Source organism: Heterocephalus glaber, unplaced genomic scaffold (assembly GCF_053883595.1).
Source record: "Heterocephalus glaber isolate CG9 unplaced genomic scaffold, H.glaber_assembly_v1.0 deba00001719, whole genome shotgun sequence".
In the NCBI taxonomy this organism is placed as follows: domain Eukaryota; kingdom Metazoa; phylum Chordata; class Mammalia; order Rodentia; family Bathyergidae; genus Heterocephalus; species Heterocephalus glaber.
Genome location: NW_028258432.1, coordinates 8,909,522 through 8,929,166, shown reverse-complemented (window position 1 = coordinate 8,929,166; position 19,645 = coordinate 8,909,522). Strand labels below are relative to the sequence as shown.

The 19,645-nt window shown below is 41.2% G+C and overlaps 1 protein-coding gene across 4 annotated transcripts in view; it reads left to right on the top strand.

The window, feature by feature from the left end:
- Positions 1 to 18,307: 18,307 nt before the first annotated feature.
- Positions 18,308 to 19,645, top strand: part of Flt3 (fms related receptor tyrosine kinase 3) — a 110,366-nt gene continuing 109,028 nt past the window's right edge. Inside the window, exons 1-2 of one of the 4 annotated variants that reach the window (XM_087199384.1) lie at positions 18,317 to 18,589; positions 19,243 to 19,295. Coding sequence is in view for 2 of the 4 variants with exons in the window: in XM_004854805.4 (XP_004854862.1) it covers positions 18,547 to 18,589 (43 nt within the window). In the remaining 2 variants the exon portion in view is untranslated. Of the gene's footprint in view, positions 18,590 to 19,242; positions 19,296 to 19,645 lie in introns of all 4 variants that reach the window. The other 3 variants (XM_021236324.2, XM_004854805.4, XM_004854804.4) reach the window with 3 other exon arrangements.

Sequence of the window (19,645 nt, the reverse complement as noted above, 5' to 3'; positions counted from 1 at the left end):
CATAGTGAGCTCAGGACCAGCCTGAAGTACATAGTGAGCCCCTATCTAAAAAAAGAAATTTTATATTGATTGAATGTTGAAGTGATATTTTTATATTTGGTGTCTGTTAGTCAGCTTTGTACTGCCATGACAAAACACCTGAGTGAATCAACTTAAAAGGAGAAGAGATTTATTTTGGTTCACAGTTCAGAGGCTTCAGTCCGTGACCACTTGGCCCCATCACTTTGGGGCTGTGATGAGGCCAAACATCACAGTGACTGGAGCGTGGTGGAGCAAAGCTGTTCACCTAATACTGGCCAGGAAACAAAGAGAGAGTGCTTGCTTTTACTTAAAAAAACAAAACAAAACAAAACAAAAAATGCCCCTCTCTCAGAACCCATTCAGCTATGGATCTGTAAATGGATTAATCCATTCATGAGGTCAGACCCTTCATGATCCATTCACCTCCACCTGTCAACACTGCTGCCTTGGGGAACAAGCCCTCAACATGAGCTTTTGGGGGACATTTAAAATCTGAATAATAGGAAATAAATAAAATAAAATGTTACTAAATAATTCCACTTGTTTCTTTTTAAACTTGTAGAAACATAGCTAGTAAAGTCAGGTCTGGTGGCTCACACCTGTATTCCAGCACTTATGATGGTAAGGCAGGAGGATCTCAAGCTTGAGGTCAGCCAGGACTCCATGTTGAATTTGAGGCCAGCCTAGACTACATAGCAAGATACTGTCTCAAGCAATAACAGCAACAATGAAACACCAAAACAAAGAAAAACTAAAACAACAACAAAAACACATAGCTACTACAAAATTTCAAATTATATATGGGGCTTATCGTATATATTTTGCTCTTTTCTTTCTCTTTGATTTTTTTGTTTTGTTTTGTTTTGGAGTTGTTCTTCTGTTTTGTTGGTTGTTTTGAAAGAAGGCCTCACTGTATACCCTGGGCTGGCCTCTATCTCATGGTCCTCCTGCCTCAGCTCCCAAGTGATGGGATTACAGGCATGTGCCAACAGGCCTGGTAATTGCATAATACTTCTATTGGACAGTACTATGCTAATGACTACACATAGATTCAAAGATGATTTTATCTACTCCTTGGTTTCAGTTCATCATGACTTCAATTTCTATTAGCCTGAAATGCTCTCACCATCTTCTTTAGCCATCTGCTATACCATACACCCCAACTAGTACCATAAAAATCTGCCACTAGGCTGAAAAATGAAAATTTGGAGGAACTGACACAAATATATTTATCCTATAGAAAAGAGGTCAACTTAGAAGAAGTTTTATATTGAATGTGTTAGTTTTTCATTGTTGTGACAAAATACTGGGATAACTTAAAATGAAGAAAGATTTATTCATGGTTTTAGAGGTTTTGAGTTGGTGCCCTCAACTCAATTCAGGAAATAAAACGTTGTGTAAAAGGTTACTGTTTTTAAAGAGTAGTGGTAACCAAGATTTAAATTTTTTTAAAAGCATAGTTTGAAGACATGACTGCCCATGTGAATTATACTGGAAGGTGCTTCAGGTCCCACCTCCTGATGCAAATACAAATACAAATTCTAAATACAAATCATAGCCAGCCTGAGGTCCATGTAGGCAAATGGGTAAGCTTGCAACTCTGGGAATTTCTTTTTGTTTTGATTTTGGTTTTCTGTTTGGTATTTTGGTGTTTTGGTGGTGTTTTGTTTTGTTTTTGTTTTTGTTTTTGGTACCGGGGATCGAACTCGGGTCCTTAAGCTTGAGTAGCAGGCAGCGAATGGTGTTTTGTTTTGATGGAAATTGAGGGTTCCTTGAAGTTAGCCAAGTACTCTATCACTGAGCTACACTACCCAGCCCTGGAAAATTTTTAAATGCTAAAAAACTTGATACAAAATTACAAAATTAGTATTTTTGTACAGATCTTGTGCTAAATTTTGCAATCATTTGTAGTTTTTGTGTCTTATTCATGATTTGAGGTGTTTCATATTTTAAGAGAATCTGACATACTAAACATGTTTTTAAGTGAAAAACTTGGAAATATGTAGCTAATTAAATTTGTAATCACTTTTAAGCATTTAAAGGACTCTGATGATTAAATGTAGAAATTTTGCCTTATGCATGTAAATACTGCATAAGTGCTGAGGAAGCTTGATTGGACTTTTATTAAGTGTTTGGAGTGCTAAAGAGGAATAAATAAATAGACTGTATGACTAGTTTGAAATATCTGAGAGAATAAATGTTTAGCGGGACTTAAAATTTAATAACTTAAATTTATGAGATGATTATTAATCAGAGGGCAAATAAAGTGTTTTAAATTTCAAAACAAACTATATTATATTTATTAAAAAATGACAATATTTGTAAGTTGAGCTGAAAAGCTTCAAAAAACTAAGTTCTAAAATTTGAGACCAGAATAACTAAATGTTAATTGAAATAAAGGTATTTATAGAATATTCAACATCATGTATTAGTTATATAAATCATGATTCATCCAATGATGCAACATGTAACTATTAAAAACAATGTAAAATCAACAGGGACAATATTTGATTCTTTATAATGCCAGCTCAATAAGTGCTTGTATAAGATAATTTTTAACAATATGTCTAGATTTATGAATACATATATACAGATGAAAAATTAGATGAACCAACAAATTATAATTAGTTATTGGTTGTAATTAGTATAACTGTACATGTGGACACTTTCCAATTTTTTGTCTTTTGCATTAAGCATGTATACTTCTGCTAGATAAAGAAGGTTCTTTTTAAAAGAGAAGTAAAAAAAGGAGAAGACAATGGTCTGAAAGTAGCAATAGAGAGCCAGAAGAATGCCCGCATTCTAGACTTCATCATACATGGAATTGGGAGAAATAAGTAGCTTTTGAGAGGGCTACAGAGCAAGCCATTTCTTTAGGGCAAAGCCAGGTTTCTAGACCTGGAGGTGAAGAGAATGTTGTATAGGGAACTGACTACATCTTCCACTGTGACCCTGTCATGCCTGGCACATGCATCTAACAAAGCCCACCTAAGACTGTTGGAAGTATTTGCCTATGGGACAATCAGGCTGTATTACATTGTACACTTCTTTGAATACAGGCATTGCCTTCCTGACCTGTGAAACCCTGGTGCCTAGCACACAGAAGGCACCTTGGTAAGGTCTGAACATCCCCTTCCAAAGCTCAGGTTGAAATGCAGTTCCCCCTGTCATGGAATGCAGAGGAGGGACTTTAAGAAGTGATTAGAAGACTGAGGAAATAGCTCAGAGGTAGAGTGCTCGCCTGGGTTTGATTCCCAGCACCACGTATGAAAAAGGGGTGATTGGTCCCACTTCATGGACAGATTAACACTGTTATTAAGGGAGTGGGTTAGCCATCAAGGGACTGGCTTTGTTATGCTGCAGTTCAAAGTCCTTTGTTCCTGGACTTCCCAGCCTCCAGAACTGCAAAAAGCCACATTCTTATAAATTACTGTCTGAGGTATCTATCATAGCAACAGAAAATAGACTAAGACATACCAAATTGCAAGAGGGGGCTAGGAGTGTAACTCAGTGATACAGTGCTTGCCTAGTGTGTGCAAGGCCCCGGGAGAAAAATAACTCTGTACTTCTCTTTTTGCCTTTCTATTACAGTGATTTAAATTCATCTCATTGAAGTCATCCATTTTAGTTAAAGCATTGTCTCCAAAAGCTTCACTCACTGACTCCATTCATTCTCGGGAATGGCAAAGTGGTGATCATTTTGGAAACTGAGTGATGGAAACATTTATCATTATATTGTCCTCTCTATTTTTAAGGATGTTTGAAATTTCCTATATTAAAAGTATTTTTCAGAAACTTCTCAAAACACTGATCTAGCCGTGTAACAACTATCTACTGATTTATGAGAGCACACTGTGTAACAGTCATTGTGTTAAGCTCTAGGAATACGCGTGAATAGGAGTTGGAGGTGTGCATGGCTGTGGGTATGAATTGGAAAATATAAAGGCTAAGAACTGTGATAAAGTACTATACACAGAAGTGAAAAACATACACCTTACTCAGACTTGAGGTAGTGGTAGTGATAGAGTTGTCAGGGATGAATCTAAAAGGTAAATAAGTCAAGCACACTGGAAGGAGGAAGCCATGGTGAGAAAGGGCCTGGGTCATTACAGACAGAAAACCCATCAAGTATAAAGATGTGGAAACCAGGAAGACTATAATGAGTTTGAAGTTCAAATATATTAAAACTCTCAGTTTGGGTTTATATAGAGGAGAAGTGGTAATAAAAATAGGGTACAAGCTAAACTGTTATAAAAGACTCTAAAGCACAATGGACAATATAAGACTGAAGTTCATTTCTTTTATCTAATGGGCTAGCAGGGTGTAGGTAGTGCAGCTTGTGGGGATTGCTTATCAGAATCCTAAATGCCTTCCATATTATTGTTCTACCCTACCCTAGGGCATTGTCCTTGTCTGTATTCTCAAAATGTAATCACTAGCTGCTCAGTTACTTTTCTCATTCCTGAGACAAAATAACCCACTTGCACAAGTTAGGAAAGGTTTATTTTGGCTCACCATTTGTAGAGGTTTCAATCCATGATCATCTGGCTCCAAGGCAGGGCAGCATGGCATGGCAGAGGAGAAACAGTCAATATCAGGGTAGGCAGAAGCAGCAAGCCTGCCTTCCTTCTTTCCCTTTATATTCCATCCAGGCCATAAGCCTATTTGTTGGTGCCACACAAAACCAGGGTAGGGGTTCCCTCTTCAGTAAATCTATTACCCACTACTACACTAAACCAATTAGTGGACTAATCCAGTTATCACATACCTATAATCCAGTATCACATACCTATGATCCCTCCACCTCCCCAAAGCCCCATTTATGAGTACATGAGGCTTTAGGGGGACATCTATATAAGCCATAACACTGTCACATCCATGTCATGGCTCAAAGAAAGAAATGTACTTTTATGGTTATATTGCCTCACATACAAGCAATGTTTACAAGATGCCATAGAAAGTTGTATCTGCCTGTAGGATACAAATTCAACATGCATATGTTAACACTTTCCTTGCTAGTTATGTTTTTCCAATTTTCTATGTCCTTGTTAATTTTTGATAAATTTTGAACGATTAAGCAGTCTGTATAATAGGTGCCACCATCTTTGTCACCTGTCTATTCATGAACTTGCTCCTTTGGCCTCCTGAATCATCCATTTCCCCCTGCTTCAAAGTTTATGCTCTTATAGACTTCTCTAAATGGGAATAACACTTAACCTATAGAATTGTTATTTTAATTTTTTTGGGGGGGTACCAGGAATTGAACTCAGGACTTCGCACTTGCAAGGGAGGTGGCGGCACCACTGAGCTAAATCCCCGGCCCAGAATTGTTATTATAATTACATGAAATACTCTTGTAAAGTGTTTAGTACAATGTTTGGCATATTGTAGGCACTCAGAGCATAGTAATTATTGTACTGAGACATACTGGTTATAGGAAGGGGCTTTGGCTCCCAGCCAATCTGAATTCTAATACCATCCAGCCTCTTAGTAGCTGTGAGCCTGGGTGTGCCACCTAACTTCTCTGAGTCTCAGATTTCTAATGGAGAAAACAGTCTCATCTCACAAAAAGCCCATGAAGCAGAGATAACCAGTGTTCATTTTGGCTTATTGCCTTCAGTTATTTAAGTATATGTATATATAATTTCTAAAAAGCATGTACATATGTAATTTCTAAAGATTAAAGATGGACATTTTATATACTTTATGCTTTTTTAAATTTCAGTGCTTGAAAGCATAATTTTCAATAGCTCTCATTTTTTGTCTTTGGTACCGGGGATTGAACTCCAGAGCTTGCAGTTGTGAGGCAGATGCCAGAACCACTGAGCTAAATTCCTGACCCTCTCATTTTTTGTCTTAACTTCTAAAAGTCACCCATGTTATAATTGTTTGTAAAAAATAAAATCTATTTAATAAGGTAATCAATAACCAATCTGTATAAAAAATCATATGGATTAATTTCTATGTATTAATTTTTAAATCTGTCCTTTATGAGCTCATGTCACTTCATCTTTTGAACTTCACTGGATTAAGAGACCCCTGAGAGGTGATAGGATTATGAGGGCACCAACCTCATCAATGGCTACTGATGAGTTCATAGTTGAGTGGGCTATGGGGAAGTAGTTGGAATAACTGGGTCATGAGGCCTATGACCTCAGGGACTGTATCTAGGTCCTGGGCCGTTCCTCTTTGGCACTTTTTCCTTGTGTTCTGCTTCTCAGGCACCATAAAGTAAGCGGTTTTGTTTTACTAAGCTTCTGCTGTGATGTTTCTGCCTTGGAGCCAGCCATCCATGGATTGAAACTTCCGAAACTATGAAATCTCTTCTCCTTTAAGTTGTAGGTGTCAAGGTATTTTGTCCCAGCAACAGGAAGCTGGCCAATACAGGGCTGAATTGTGTCCACCTACCAAAACAAAAGATACCTCATACTTTTAAAATGTGACTTATTTGGAGATAAGGCCTTTATAAGGGAAGTCAAGTGACTTCTGGGAAGACAGTGGAGTGGTGAGCAGCAGAGAAAGAGCTTCTCTGAGATTTGGTGTCCTAACACTGGAATATAGTAGTGCAAGGAGGAGAAGAAAGGAAGTGAGTCTCCAGGACCCAGGAAGGATCTAAGGTGAGAACTGAAGTCTATGGAGAGTGAAGAAAGAGACTTTAATGAAGAGGAGGGAGGTATAAAGCAGAGTTCTCTCTAAGAGCACAGATTCCCGAGGGAATGGTGGGCTGAACCTGCAGACTCTTGGTGACTGTTGGTGACCTCATAGGCCTCCATGGAGAATGCACCTGTGGAAAGGAGCACTGGACACACTGGACTGCAGCAGCTGGTGAGTTATCTGGGTTCAGATCTCACCCAGGAGAGGATGATTGGCTGGTAGCCATTTTGGAAAGGGGCCAACTGAGCTCAGAACTCAGAAGAGCTGTAGGGGACTTCATCTAGTGGCTCCCAGTCCCTCTGTGTGGGTGCAGATTTCAAGTCAGCAGAAGGTCAGGGAGTGGAGTTCAAGCTGGCAGGAGACACAGACTGTAGACACTTAGACTGCTGTAGGCTCAAGCAATCGGGTTTCAGCCTCACAGCCAGAAACCAGCCTGAACTTCAGAAGAACTAAAGGGGAGGCTGGCTGGGATTATCTGCTCCCCAGCTAGCTCCAGCTAGCTTGCTGGGATTAATCAATTTGGCTCTGGACTCTGTTTGCCCACATTTCCTAACAGTGACAGCAGAGACACACCTTGAATTGGGTGATCTGGGGTTTTTTCTTTTTTTCCCCCCACCTTTCTAGTTCTTGTTTTCTTTTGTTTTTTTCTTGATTGTTTGAACATGGTTTCTAGCCTTTTGTTGTTGTTCTGTTCTGTTGTTTTTATTTTTCCCTTTTCTCTTTCTCACCTGTCTCCGTCACCAGTTTCCTAAAGTTTGTCCTCCAGCCTTGCTTCTGATCTCTTCTTCTTCTTCTGTTTCTGTTTTTTACTCCCTCATCCCTTTTAAATCTTCTCCTCTTAAGGGTAAAATTGCCATATTAAGGGCTACAGTTTGTCATTTTCTAGGCTGTATTTGATGCTATTGTTATTGTTGATTGTACTACTTTAGACAAGGTGACATAACTGTGCTAACCAGTTGTTCCTCCTGGTACACCATGACTGAAATTGCCTAAGGGTCTTAAAAAAATAAACAAACCTATAGGCCAGTTCCAAAGAACTGGCAGCTGGGCCAAGCAGGTAGAAACTTCTCATCCCCAATAAATTGAAGAGGTAGGATCCTGCAACATACTCAAAACCCAAAAGCTAGCTACATCTGGAAAACACTTCTGAGAAGTAGTCATTTCCTAAGTGTTCTGAATACGTGCAATAAAGCTACTCACCATAAGCAATTTACAAGCATCAATCCAGGAATCGAACTTTAAAAAACAATAGAAAATGAGAAGACACTTAAACAAGATGCAGACCCCCCCCCCAGCCCCCAACTTTCAGCTCACCAGAACCAAACCTTGAGGGCAATGAGGTGGAACAACCTGAAAGCCACTCCCTCGGACTCTGAAGTGGTAATACCAGAAGTAACAAAGCTGATGAACGAGGCTCTAGAAAAAAATCAAAGCAGAAATAATTTCCCAGATAACTGTAAGGGAAGTCAAGTTACAATGAGGTCATTAGGGTACACTTAATTAGGTAATTTGAACAGACGCGCGCACGCACGCACACACACACACACACACACGGAGAATACCATGTTATATGGAGGCAGAGATCAGGGCACCACAACAGAAACCAAGGAGCAAAGATTATCAGCAAACCACTAGACTGAGATCTGGAACAGATTCTCTCTGATAGCTTTCTGGAAGAAGCTACCAAGACGATACCTTTATCTTGGACTTCCAGCCTCCAGAATGTGAGGAAATAAGTTTCGATTGTTTAAGCCACGTAGTCTATGCTATTTTGTTATGACAGCCTGAGGAGACTCATATCCTATTTGTTGTGCACTGATAGAAAGAAGTGATTATTTTGGTACGAGGGATCGAACTCGGGTCCTTGCATTTGCGAGGCAGGCGGTGGAACCACTGAGCTACAACCCCAGCCAGAAATGATTATTTTGAAATCACTGTAGATATAAACGAAGGTCTATTGCCAGGAAATTCTGCAGCTGAAGGGTTTTCCTTTTCTTCCTTTTGTCCCCCACCCTCTTTTTTTTTTTTTTTTTTTTTTTTGATACTGGGGAATGAAATGAAGGCCTTCACGCTTAGCTTCAACCCCCAACCCTTTTTATTTTGAGACAGGGCCTCACTAAGTCACTAAGTTGCCCAGGCTAGGGTTGAACTGTGATTCTCCCAGAGTGTTCCTACCATGCCCAGCTGCAGCTAGACTTTTGTAGTTCAGTTGTGTGCCATTAAGTCTGCATCTTGAAAACAGTGTCCAGGACTGCTCTCTGGTTCATCTCATCTCTGTTGGACAATAGTCAAGAGGAATGGACGAAGGCTGAAGAAGGAGAGATGTCTTCAACACATTCAGGATAACTCTAATCTATATTCAGACAAACAAATCCATTATTCCAAAATCTTTTTATTTTAGCAAATTTGTAAGAAGAGCGTAATGGACTTCTGGATCTACTGCTCCAGTTCAACAGTTAGTCATAGGTGGGATTTTTCTTTTTACAGGGCTGGGGCTTGAAGCCCCACTCATACCAAACTCATACATGTGCTCCATCACTGAGTTACAAGCCTGATACCCACACAGTCAATTTTGATTCCTACAGTGCTCCACCCCTGCCAAACTATTTTGAATTAAATTTCAGGATTTATATCATTTTTAGCAATTCATTGAGATCTAATTTACATGAAGTATAGTTTACTGGTTTAAACTGTTATTAAGTTTACAGAGGTATACAACCATCACCATAATTTAACTTTAGAACATTTCTGTCATCCTAAAAGAAAATCCTGTAACCATTAGCTGTCACTTTCTATGTTTGTTTTTTGTTTTTTGGGTTTTTTTGGTGCCAGGGATCGAACGTGGGTCCTTGTGCTTCCGTAGCAGTCGGCGAAACTACTGAGCTAAATCCCCGGCCTAGCTGTCACTTTCTATTTCCCCTCAACCTCCTCATTTTATACCATTTTGCTTGTAAATAGTTCATGTGCACTTCTAAAAGATAGCAACTATTTTAAAAATACATACCAATATCATCAAATGTAATTTTACTCAATAATTTAATATCAAAGATAAAATCAGTGTTCAGTTTCTTGATGATTTTATATTTTTTTCAGTTTGTTTCCTTGATTTTGTCTCCAAATAACATCCTTTAATTTCATATTGCAATTGTTAGATATATTTTGTAGGTTTCTTTCTTTGTGTGGAAGAAAGTGCTGGGGACCAAACTCAGAGTCTTGTGTATGCTAGGCAAGCACTCTACCATTGAACTACACTCCTGCTCATCTCTTAGATTTCTTTTAATCTATGCATTATTTCCCTCTTTCTATCATTTTTTTCTTACAAATTTTTATGAAAGAAACTAGGTTATTTGCCTTCTAAAGTAGCCTAGTGCCTGACATTTTCTGATTATATCCCTGTGTTGTTCTTACTATATTCCACTGTGCCGTGTAGTTCCTATAAGTTGGTAGTTGGATCTGGGGACACAATTAGGCACAAATGTTTAAAACTCCCTCATAGATGGAAGTGTTACATCAAATTTCCTTTTTTTTTTTTTGGTACGGAGGATTGAACTCAGGACCTTGCGCTTGCGAGACAGACGGCAGAATCACTGAGCTAAATCCCCGGCCCCAAACTTCTTTTTGAATGTACAGGATACATCAGAGTATAAAAATAACTATATGGTAGGGGATGGGGACATAACGCAGTGGTAGCCCTGCCTCACAAGCACAAGGCCCTGAGTTTGATCCCTGGTACTGGGGGAAAAAAAGTATATAGTTTAAAAACAATAGGGCTGGAGGTGTAGCTCAGTGGTAGAGTGGTTGCCTAGTATGGTTTCCATTTCCAGCACTGCAAATAAAATAAATGGAACATCCAGCACCTACCATGAGGTTAAAAAAACAATGGGATGTCACCAGTATCTTAGAAACAACCAGTTTTCCTCTCCAACTAAATCTTCCCTTCCCAAACTATTCCAGAGGTAACCTTTTTGATCTCATCATTCCTTCACTTTCCTTATAGCCCTTGAGAATGTCTTCCTAAGGAGAATGTTGTTTGACTTTACCATTATGTCTCTCATTATACGACTTGCTTTTCTCCTTCAACATTGTTGAGATTCATCCATATTTCAAGTTAGCTACAGCTCATTTATTTTTCATTGTTGTATGTTCTTGTATGAAGATACTACAATTTATCCTCTTTGTTAATGGACATTTAGATTGTTCCCAACTTTCGACACTACAAACAATACTGTGAGCAGTGCATGTGGGAGGCGCTAGGGATTGAACCCAAGATGCACCGTATTGCATTCCCAGCCCTTTCTATTTTTTATTTTGAGAGAGAATCTCTATAAGTTGCCCAGGTTGGGCTTACACTTGTAATCCCCCTCAGCTTCCCATGGCACCAGGATTATAGGAATGATACCTGGAGTGCATATGTGAGACTTTCTCTAAGGTATATACCTAAGGGTGAAGCAGCTGGCTGGAGATTCTGCATATATTCAATTTAAGTAATGCCAAATTATTTTCCAGAGTACTTATACCAAAGCTAGATATGGTGGTGCATGTCTGTAGTCCAAGTTACTTTCAAGCCTGAGGCAGGAGGATCCAATCAGCCTGGGTAAATTACGGAGATCCTATCTCAAAATTAAAAATAAAAAGGGCTGGCGATGTACCTAGGGATTTGCTTAGCATGCAGGAGATTCTGGATTCAATTCCCAGTACCAGAAAAGAAAAAAAACAGAAAGCAAACCCAAGTGCTTATACCCATTTAAATTTCCACCAGCCATAGGCAAGCGTTCTCCATTGCTCCAAATTCTTGCCAACACTTAGTATTGGCTTTGCCAATTGGTGGTTTCAAACTGTTAATAAAAATGTGTAAATTTGTCCTCTATAGTTAATATTTCAACTGAATTAACTTAAAACAATCAGAACTCCCAAATTTAAAGACCCATTCCAAAAATGGCCATCTGAAATGAACAGACATTTCTCAGACAAAGAAATAGAAATGGCAAATAAACATATGAAAAAATGTTCATCACTGGTCGTTCATGAGATGCAAATGAAAACAACACTGAGATTCCACCTCACCCCAGAAAGGATGGCTGCTATCAAGAAATCAACCAACAACAAATGCTGGCGGGGCTGTGGGGAAAGAGGAACCCTGTTCCACTGCTGGTGGGAGTGCAGACTGGTGCAACCACTGTGGAAATCAGTATGGAGATACCTCAAAGAACTAGGACTGGAAGTCCCATTTGACCCAGCTATTCCCCTGCTGGGTATCTTTCCTAAAGAATTAAAAGAATCATACCACAGGGATATATGTGCACCCATGTTCATAGCAGCACAGTTTGTAATAGCTAAAACTTGGAAACAGCCCAAATGCCCATCAACTGGAGATTGGATAAAGAAAATGTGGTTTTTTAATAAAAAGGAGTATTACTCAGCCATAAAAAATGAGAAATTAGAGACATTTATAGCTAAATGGATACACATTGAGGCAATACTCTTAAGTGAAATAAATAGGACACACATGTGTAAATACCAATAGTTTCTGTAGTGTGAGAAACTGAAAGTGTAAATAAGGACTAAAAGGTACAATAGATAATGTGAAATAGGAAGAAAAGGGGCAAAGGGGAGGGGGAGGTGGAAGGGGTAGGGGAAAGGAAAGAAGGGAATGGAATTAATATGAGAAAATGAAAAAAAGGAAACAAAGTCTTTGTAAATAGGGAGGGATGGAAGGATTGAAGGTAGGGCAGGGGAAGGGGGGAAAAATAAGAACCAAGAGAGATTATGTAAAGGTGCAAATTTCCAATGATGAATGTCATTATATTGTATACCTAAAGGGTACCAATAAAATAAAATTAAGAAAAATATTTCAACTGAATTGACACAAATCCTATTCATATATTCCTTAGGATTTTTCCATTACTCTCAGGAAAACATACAGCTTTATATTTTAAAAATGGCATTGGGCTGGGGATTTAGCTCAGTGGTGCTGCTGCCTGCCTTGCAAGTGCAAGGTTCCGAGTTCGATCCCCAGTATCAAAAAAAAAAAAAAAAAAGAATTATGACATAGTTTCAATAACAACAGCTCACTGGTGAAACACTTTAATGCTATTTTTTTTTTGTACTGGGGATCGAACTCAGGACCTTGTGCTTGTGAGGCAGGCAGTAGAACTATGTCATAATTCTTGAAGAAAGAGAAAGGGGAGCAAGATATTTGTATAATTTAAGAGCTGGAAACCGGGTAAGTTGTTGGTAAGATGGATAATTACTCATTTAGCTATATGGTAGGTAAACCTTATGGTACTAAGAATCTAGAGAAAATACATCCTTTGTATGACTAATATAAGGTACTCCATCCAATACGGCAACAAACTCTTCTGATTTCTCCTCTTATTTATTTATTTATTTATTTATTTATTTATTTATTTTTATTTCTCCTCTTTTAACTCATTGTTCTTGGATGCTAGAAGCTTCTTCATGATAGGATTCATATAATGAAGTTTGGATTCAAATTTTCATACATGAGCTATTTTGAAATTTGTAATCATCTTTTTCCTTTAAAACTTGCAGCAATTGAGATTTACGTAAGAGGCAATGTTTTAGATTTTAGCAATCAGAAGGCTCACTTTTCTTTCCAATACCAGCCTGCCTCTTTATCTCCTCATGTCCAGCTTATCTCATGCTTCCTTCCTCCAGTCCTCTTTCTAATCTAAGGTAGATAATAGACTTATTTGTTCAAGAAATGGGGAAGGCCTTGGTATGTTTCCCAGGCTAGCCTCGAACTCCTGGTTCAAGTAACCCTCCTGCCTCAGCCTCCTGAATAGCTGGGACTATAGGCATGTGCCACCATGACAGCTGATATTTAGATTTTTAAAACATTTTTAAATTGTGGTAAAATACATACATATTAAATTTACCACCTCGTTTTGTGTTTGTGCACACGTGCACACACACTGGAGCAAACCTAGGGTCTCACACATTAAGCAAGCACTTTAGCACCAAACCATAAACTCGGCTCCTATCATCCATTTTTAAGTGTACAGTTCAGTAGTGGTTAAGTGCATTCATTTGTTTTGCAACCAATCTCTAGAACACATTCCATCTCGCAAAACAAAAACTCTATATCCACTAAACAACCTCCTAGTGCTGCCTCCCTCCAGCCCCTGGTAGCCACATTTTTACTTCCTTTCTCTATTAATTTGACTACCTACTTCATGTAATGGAATCATACTGAGACAGCAGTGAAGGGCCTGAAGCTCCCTAGGAAGTACTTTTTATTTCTCTTCGCGGTTGCCCAAACATCTCGGAGGCAGCCAAGCACTAGACACCCCATGCTGCTCCTGAGACATTTGTTTTGGCTGCAGTAGGCTTCAGTTGCAGATTTATCCCAGACGACTTGACCCTGCAACCTCTCTGGATGATTCTGCCCTACCACAGCCATTCTGAGTCAGGTCCATGAAGGGCTGCTCCTGTAACAATGACCAAAACATCAAGTCTCTGATGCTGTGCATGTGTTTTATATGAACAACCCAGCCATCCCTTTCATGCATCAGCTCATGCATTGTTTCCCTTTATGCTGCAACATAAATTCTCATAAAGCCTCTTTTAGATGGCATATTTTTACCTATTCATGATTTCTGTCTTGAGTAGAGCATGCTGAATGGGTACACTAAGAGCTGGTAACATCAAAAGCCTCCAGTGCTGAAAGCAGCCAGCATCCAGGGCTGGTAACACTGAGGGCAGCTAGCAACAGAGAATGATGAAGAGCAAGGGACAAATGCCATGAGTCACCATCTCCAGTGGCCAGAAGAGTTCTTGAAGCCTGCTGGCAGCTGCTAACTCCAAGCAGCAAGGAGGGCCACTAACACTAAGAGCCGATAGCTCCTGTCATTCATTTTCATGCTCTTGACACTAAAAGAGCTACACTTTGTTGATTTGTGACTTCTATACAAATTAAGCAATGAAACCCCAAGCCAATTGGTCGCATGTTGGTGCCTGTACATGGATTCTTCCCTAAAGAGACCCCAGAAGAAGTGGGTGGACAGTGGTGACAGTCATCAGCAATGGAGAAGCAGCTCAAGAACTAGCCCTTTTCTGATTTCCATCTTACATGTGGTTAAAGATCCACACTAGCAGTGACAATATAGGATTTGTCCTTTTGTGACTGGGTAATTTCACTTAACAGCCTGTCCTCAAGATTCACCTATATTGTATCATGTTTCAGAACTTCCCTCCTTTTTTTTTTCCGGTACTGGGGATCAAACTCAGGACTTGAGCTTGCAAGGCAGGCATGGTGAAACTGAGCTAAATCCCCAGCCCCAGAGCTTCCCTCCTTTTTAAAACTAAAAAAAAACTTCATTGTATGTATTTACCACATTTAAAAAATCCATTCTCTGTCAGTGGTCCTGGGTTCCTTCCACCTTTCGGCCACTGTGAATGATGTTGCTACAAACATATGTGCACAAATATCTCTTCATAATCCTGCTGTCAGTTCTTTTGGGTATATATCCAGAAGTGGAATTGATAGATCATATGGTTTTTAAATATTTTGAGAAATCATTATACTATTTTCCATAGCAAGTGTCTTCAATCCCCAGGCCATGAGCCACTGCTCCATGGCTTGTTAGGAACCAGGGCATACAGCAGGAGGCTAGCAAGGGAAGGGAAGTGTCACCTGTATTTACAGCCACTCCCCATCATTTGAATTACTACCTGAGCTCTACCTCCTACCAGATCAGCAACAGCATTAGAATCTCATAGGAGCCCTAATGTGAGCTGAGCATGTGAGGGATCTAGGTTTTCCACTCCTTATAAGAATCTAACAACTGATACTCTGAAGTGGAGCTGAGGCAGTGAGGCTGGCTCTGGGGAGCAGCTGTAAATACAGATTAACACAAGCAGAGAGGTTTGACTGCACAGAGACAATAAATCAATTGGTTACAGACTTGGGTCAAAACCTTATCAGTTTTTTTTTTTTTTGCAAAACAGAAAGGGGCCAAGAGATGGAGGGCAGAAAGAGGGAGAGGAGGGGAAGGGAATAAAAAAGAACTAAAATGTGTTATGTACACGTACCAACTCCCCGCAATGAATGTAATCATTATGTACTATAAACATGTACTAATAAAAAATTTTAAATATTAATCATTAAGAAGGAACTATCAGTGAGTAACAAGTAAAAACTAAGCTGCATCTGGTGGCAGGTTTTATAGTGGCGAAAGAATTGAAGTGCTTCAATTGTACAGCTATACCTACTGGGAGGCTTTAAATCAGAATCTGACACTTATTTTAGTCCATGTATGGCCCACCCATGATTTCATTTACCACTTCCATCATGCCTCTTTCCAAAACAGTCCACTTGTCTCAGTCACAGTTTTCATGTGTCCACAAGCTAAACCTGGTGAAAATGAGTGAAGAACAAATGACACTGGAGAGCTTCTTTGAAAAGGGGAAAGAGCCTATGATTAGACAGAAGACTCTAAAACTGCCAAGAAAGCTATGTTTTACAGAAAACATCAAGAGTCTCACTTCAATTACAGGTTCATTGCAACAGATGATTCACCTTCTCCACGCCTGCTTTGTGTAATATAATGGCAATCAGGTATCCAATGAAACCATGAAACCTTCAAAACTGCTTTGCCGCATGGAGACCAAGCACACTACATTTAAAAGACAAGCCTCTGGAGTTTTTCAAAAGAGGAAAAAAATGTGAACACAAAGAACTGAAGCAATTATTGAAGGCCACCACTTCACCAAATGTGTCTGCCCTGACAGCATCATTCTTAGTGGCCAATCACATTGCTAAAGCTAAGAAGCCCTCTACTATTGGTGAAGAGTTGATTCTGCCTATTGTTAATGACATTTATCATGAACTTTTAGGAGGGTGCAGTTCAAAAGGTGGCACATGTTCCTCTTTCAGCTAGTACCATAACTAGATGAAATGATGAATTAGCAGAGTATATCAAGACATACTTGTTAAAGAGGATTAATGAGACACTGTGGTATGCAATCCAGACTGTTGAGTCTACCCAAGTTGACAACAAGACAACAATGCTTGTTTTTGTGTGACACATTTTATAGGATGTGCATGAGGGTATGTTACTTGCACTTTTGTTGCTAATCAATACCACAGCTGTAGAACTATCCACATTGTTGAGTGATTACATAATCAGGAAAGCTTAGTTAGTCATTTTGTGTCAGTATATGTACAGATGGAGTGGCTGCCATTACTGGACAGCTTTCTGGTTTTACCACTCAGGTCAAAGAGGTCACTTCCAAATGTCAGTTTATGCACTGTATTTTTCATAGATAAATATTGACTAGTTGAAAAATGTTACCTAAAAAACTTCTGCAGGATGTGAATGAAATTGTCAACCACATTAAAGTATGTGCACTTAACTCATGTTTGCTCGTCCAGCTCTGTGAGATGGACACAACACACAGATCTTTTATACATAGAAGTGAGATGGCTTTCTAAAGATAGATTACTCGCCAGAGTTTTTGAATTATGAGAGCCACACCAGAGTTTTTTTGCAGTAGTAACACTGTCTTCCATCCTCCCCAGATGGAACTGCCTAGTTGCAAGAAAACAAGCTCAGGGTCCCCACTGATTCTGCATTATGGAGAGTTGTACAGTTATTTCATTATGTATTACAATGTAATAGTAGAAATAAAATGCACAATAAATGCACGTGAATCATGCTGAACACCCCCCACCCCAGTCTGTGGAAAAGCTGTCTTCCACAGTACTGGTCCCTGGTGCCAAAAAGGTTGGGGACTGCTGCTCTATAGTGACCTCACCCTAGTAGACACTTCAAGTTTCTGTCATGCCCTAGAGGGTAACATGATTGTACTGTATACTGTATCTGAGGAAAAAGACAGTATGGCTAAGAGTAAACACTGACAATGTTTATGCTTTATTGGAAAATGAATTAGAAAATTAAAAGCATACAATTTCCATAATTGGGAGAGACGTTATAAACCATTTGATCCAGATTCGTTATTTACAAGGGGTAAACTGGAACACAAAGTGCTTTGTGAAGGGCAAAGGGCTAATAACGGAAAATCAAGACTGGCAAACAGAGCTTTCCAATTTTCAACGTGACGTAAAGAAAATTTTCAACTCAAAATACTATGCAAGGAAGAACAAGAATTACGGAGAGGTTAATTCAAAGCGTCCTTTGGGATGTGTTGTCTCCTTTGCCCCCCGCCCCCCCCCCCCGGTGTTAATCTTCCTAATTGCTTTGGATGACATTAAAACAGTCTGTTTTTCTATATCCAGCCATTCACTGGGTCCTGGGCATCCTAGGGGATGGAGGGGGAGACAAAGAAAACTACCTTACGATTAAGCTCCACCAAGCATAGAAAACCCATGGAAGCATCAGTGTGTGGCAGAGATTCAGCGCCCTTCTGGGGGGGGCCTCAAAGATCCCCGAGTGCACAAGGAGGGAGGTTTGTGGTTCCCTGTTGTCCCCTCCCTACCCCTCTGGAATCTAAACGAGAGGGTTTGGGGACTCCTGGGGACAGCAAAGCAGCCAGAGCCTTGGAGCCAGTGTAACTTCCCCGGCGGAACCGCGCCCAGTCTCCCCCGCCGCAGTCGGGGAGCCCCGGGCGCAGCCGAGTTCAGGCTGCGGACCGCGGCGGGCACGTGGGCTCGGCCGCAGCGCTGCGCCAGGCAACGGCTACCAGGCTGGGCCCAGCTTCGCAGCTCTCGCCTCGGCCCCTGCCTCTGGGGAGAGGGTTCCTCCCCCTTCCACTTTGCACCAGTCCGAGGGAATTTGCGGTCGGTGACGCGCATCCTTAAGCGAGCCACCTGCAGCGCGGGGCGCGCCGCTCCGGGCGGCTTCGCAGGGCTGGGCCGACGCGGCCTGGGGACCCCGGGCTCCGGAGGCCATGCCGGTGTTGGCGCGGCACGGCGGCCGCCTGCCGCTGCTCGGTAAGGCCCCGCTCGCCTGCTCGCAGCCCCCCGGCGTCCCGGGCGCGGCCCCTCGGCTCCCACCCCGCGTTGGGGGACCGGGCACGCGCCCCTCCCCGCGCTCGCTCGTTCCCTCGCCGCCGCGCCCCTCCCCTCTTTCGCGCCCTCAAGTCTGGCCCCAAACTTGCCCCCGGCCCCGGCTTTTCCCACCCCGCGTCCTCTGCCCTCTGGTCTGGCATAGCTCCCGCATCGCGGCCGCGGTCCGAGCTACGGCCCGGACTCCGCAGGCGGCCTCGCCAGGGCTCCGCGCCAGGTCAGGGGCCGCGCACGGGGCCGGGCCGTCCGCGCGAGTCTGCGGCGGCCAGCGCGGCGCCAGGTGGCTCAGGACCTCTCCCCGACAGACCTCTGCTCCTGTAGACTCCATCGGGGCCTCCTCTAACTCTTCTTTTGAGATTTTGATTTATGGAGTGAACTCTGATGGGAAAATGCGCCCGCATCCTCCTTCAAAGCCAGGTCATCTCCAGTAACGACTCCCTACCCCAACCCCTCCCCACCCCAACCCCGCCAGATTTTGGTCAGGTCAACGAATAGTTACTTTGGGAATATTATGCAAACAGGATTTATATATTAAAATACTAGCCGCCCCTTCCTCTGACATTCTCTTCTTATCCTAGGATTAAACCCCACTAGGATTTTCAAGGACTCTGAGGACTGTCCTCTCAAATAGGTAATCTGCTGGCTGGCATAGTTGTGGGGGAAAAAAAAAATCTTCCAATCTAATTCGCGTCAGCTCTCTGTTTGGAAATATGAGAGGGTTGAATCGAATTTGGGTTGGAGGAGACAGAGCGCTCAGAGCCTGGAAGCTCTGGTTCTGTCTGCAACCTTGGGACCGGCACTCACCGCCCCTCCTCACCGGCCTTTTCTGCCCAGTGACGGCTGCGTCCCCATCCAGCTCCAACATTCTAAGATTCTAAGTGAAGTCTGTGATAAACAGAGAAGATGTTTGCAATACAGACGCGCAGGATTTCTAATATTTTTTTACAATTAATTCGGAATTCTAGCATAAGAAATGTAAAA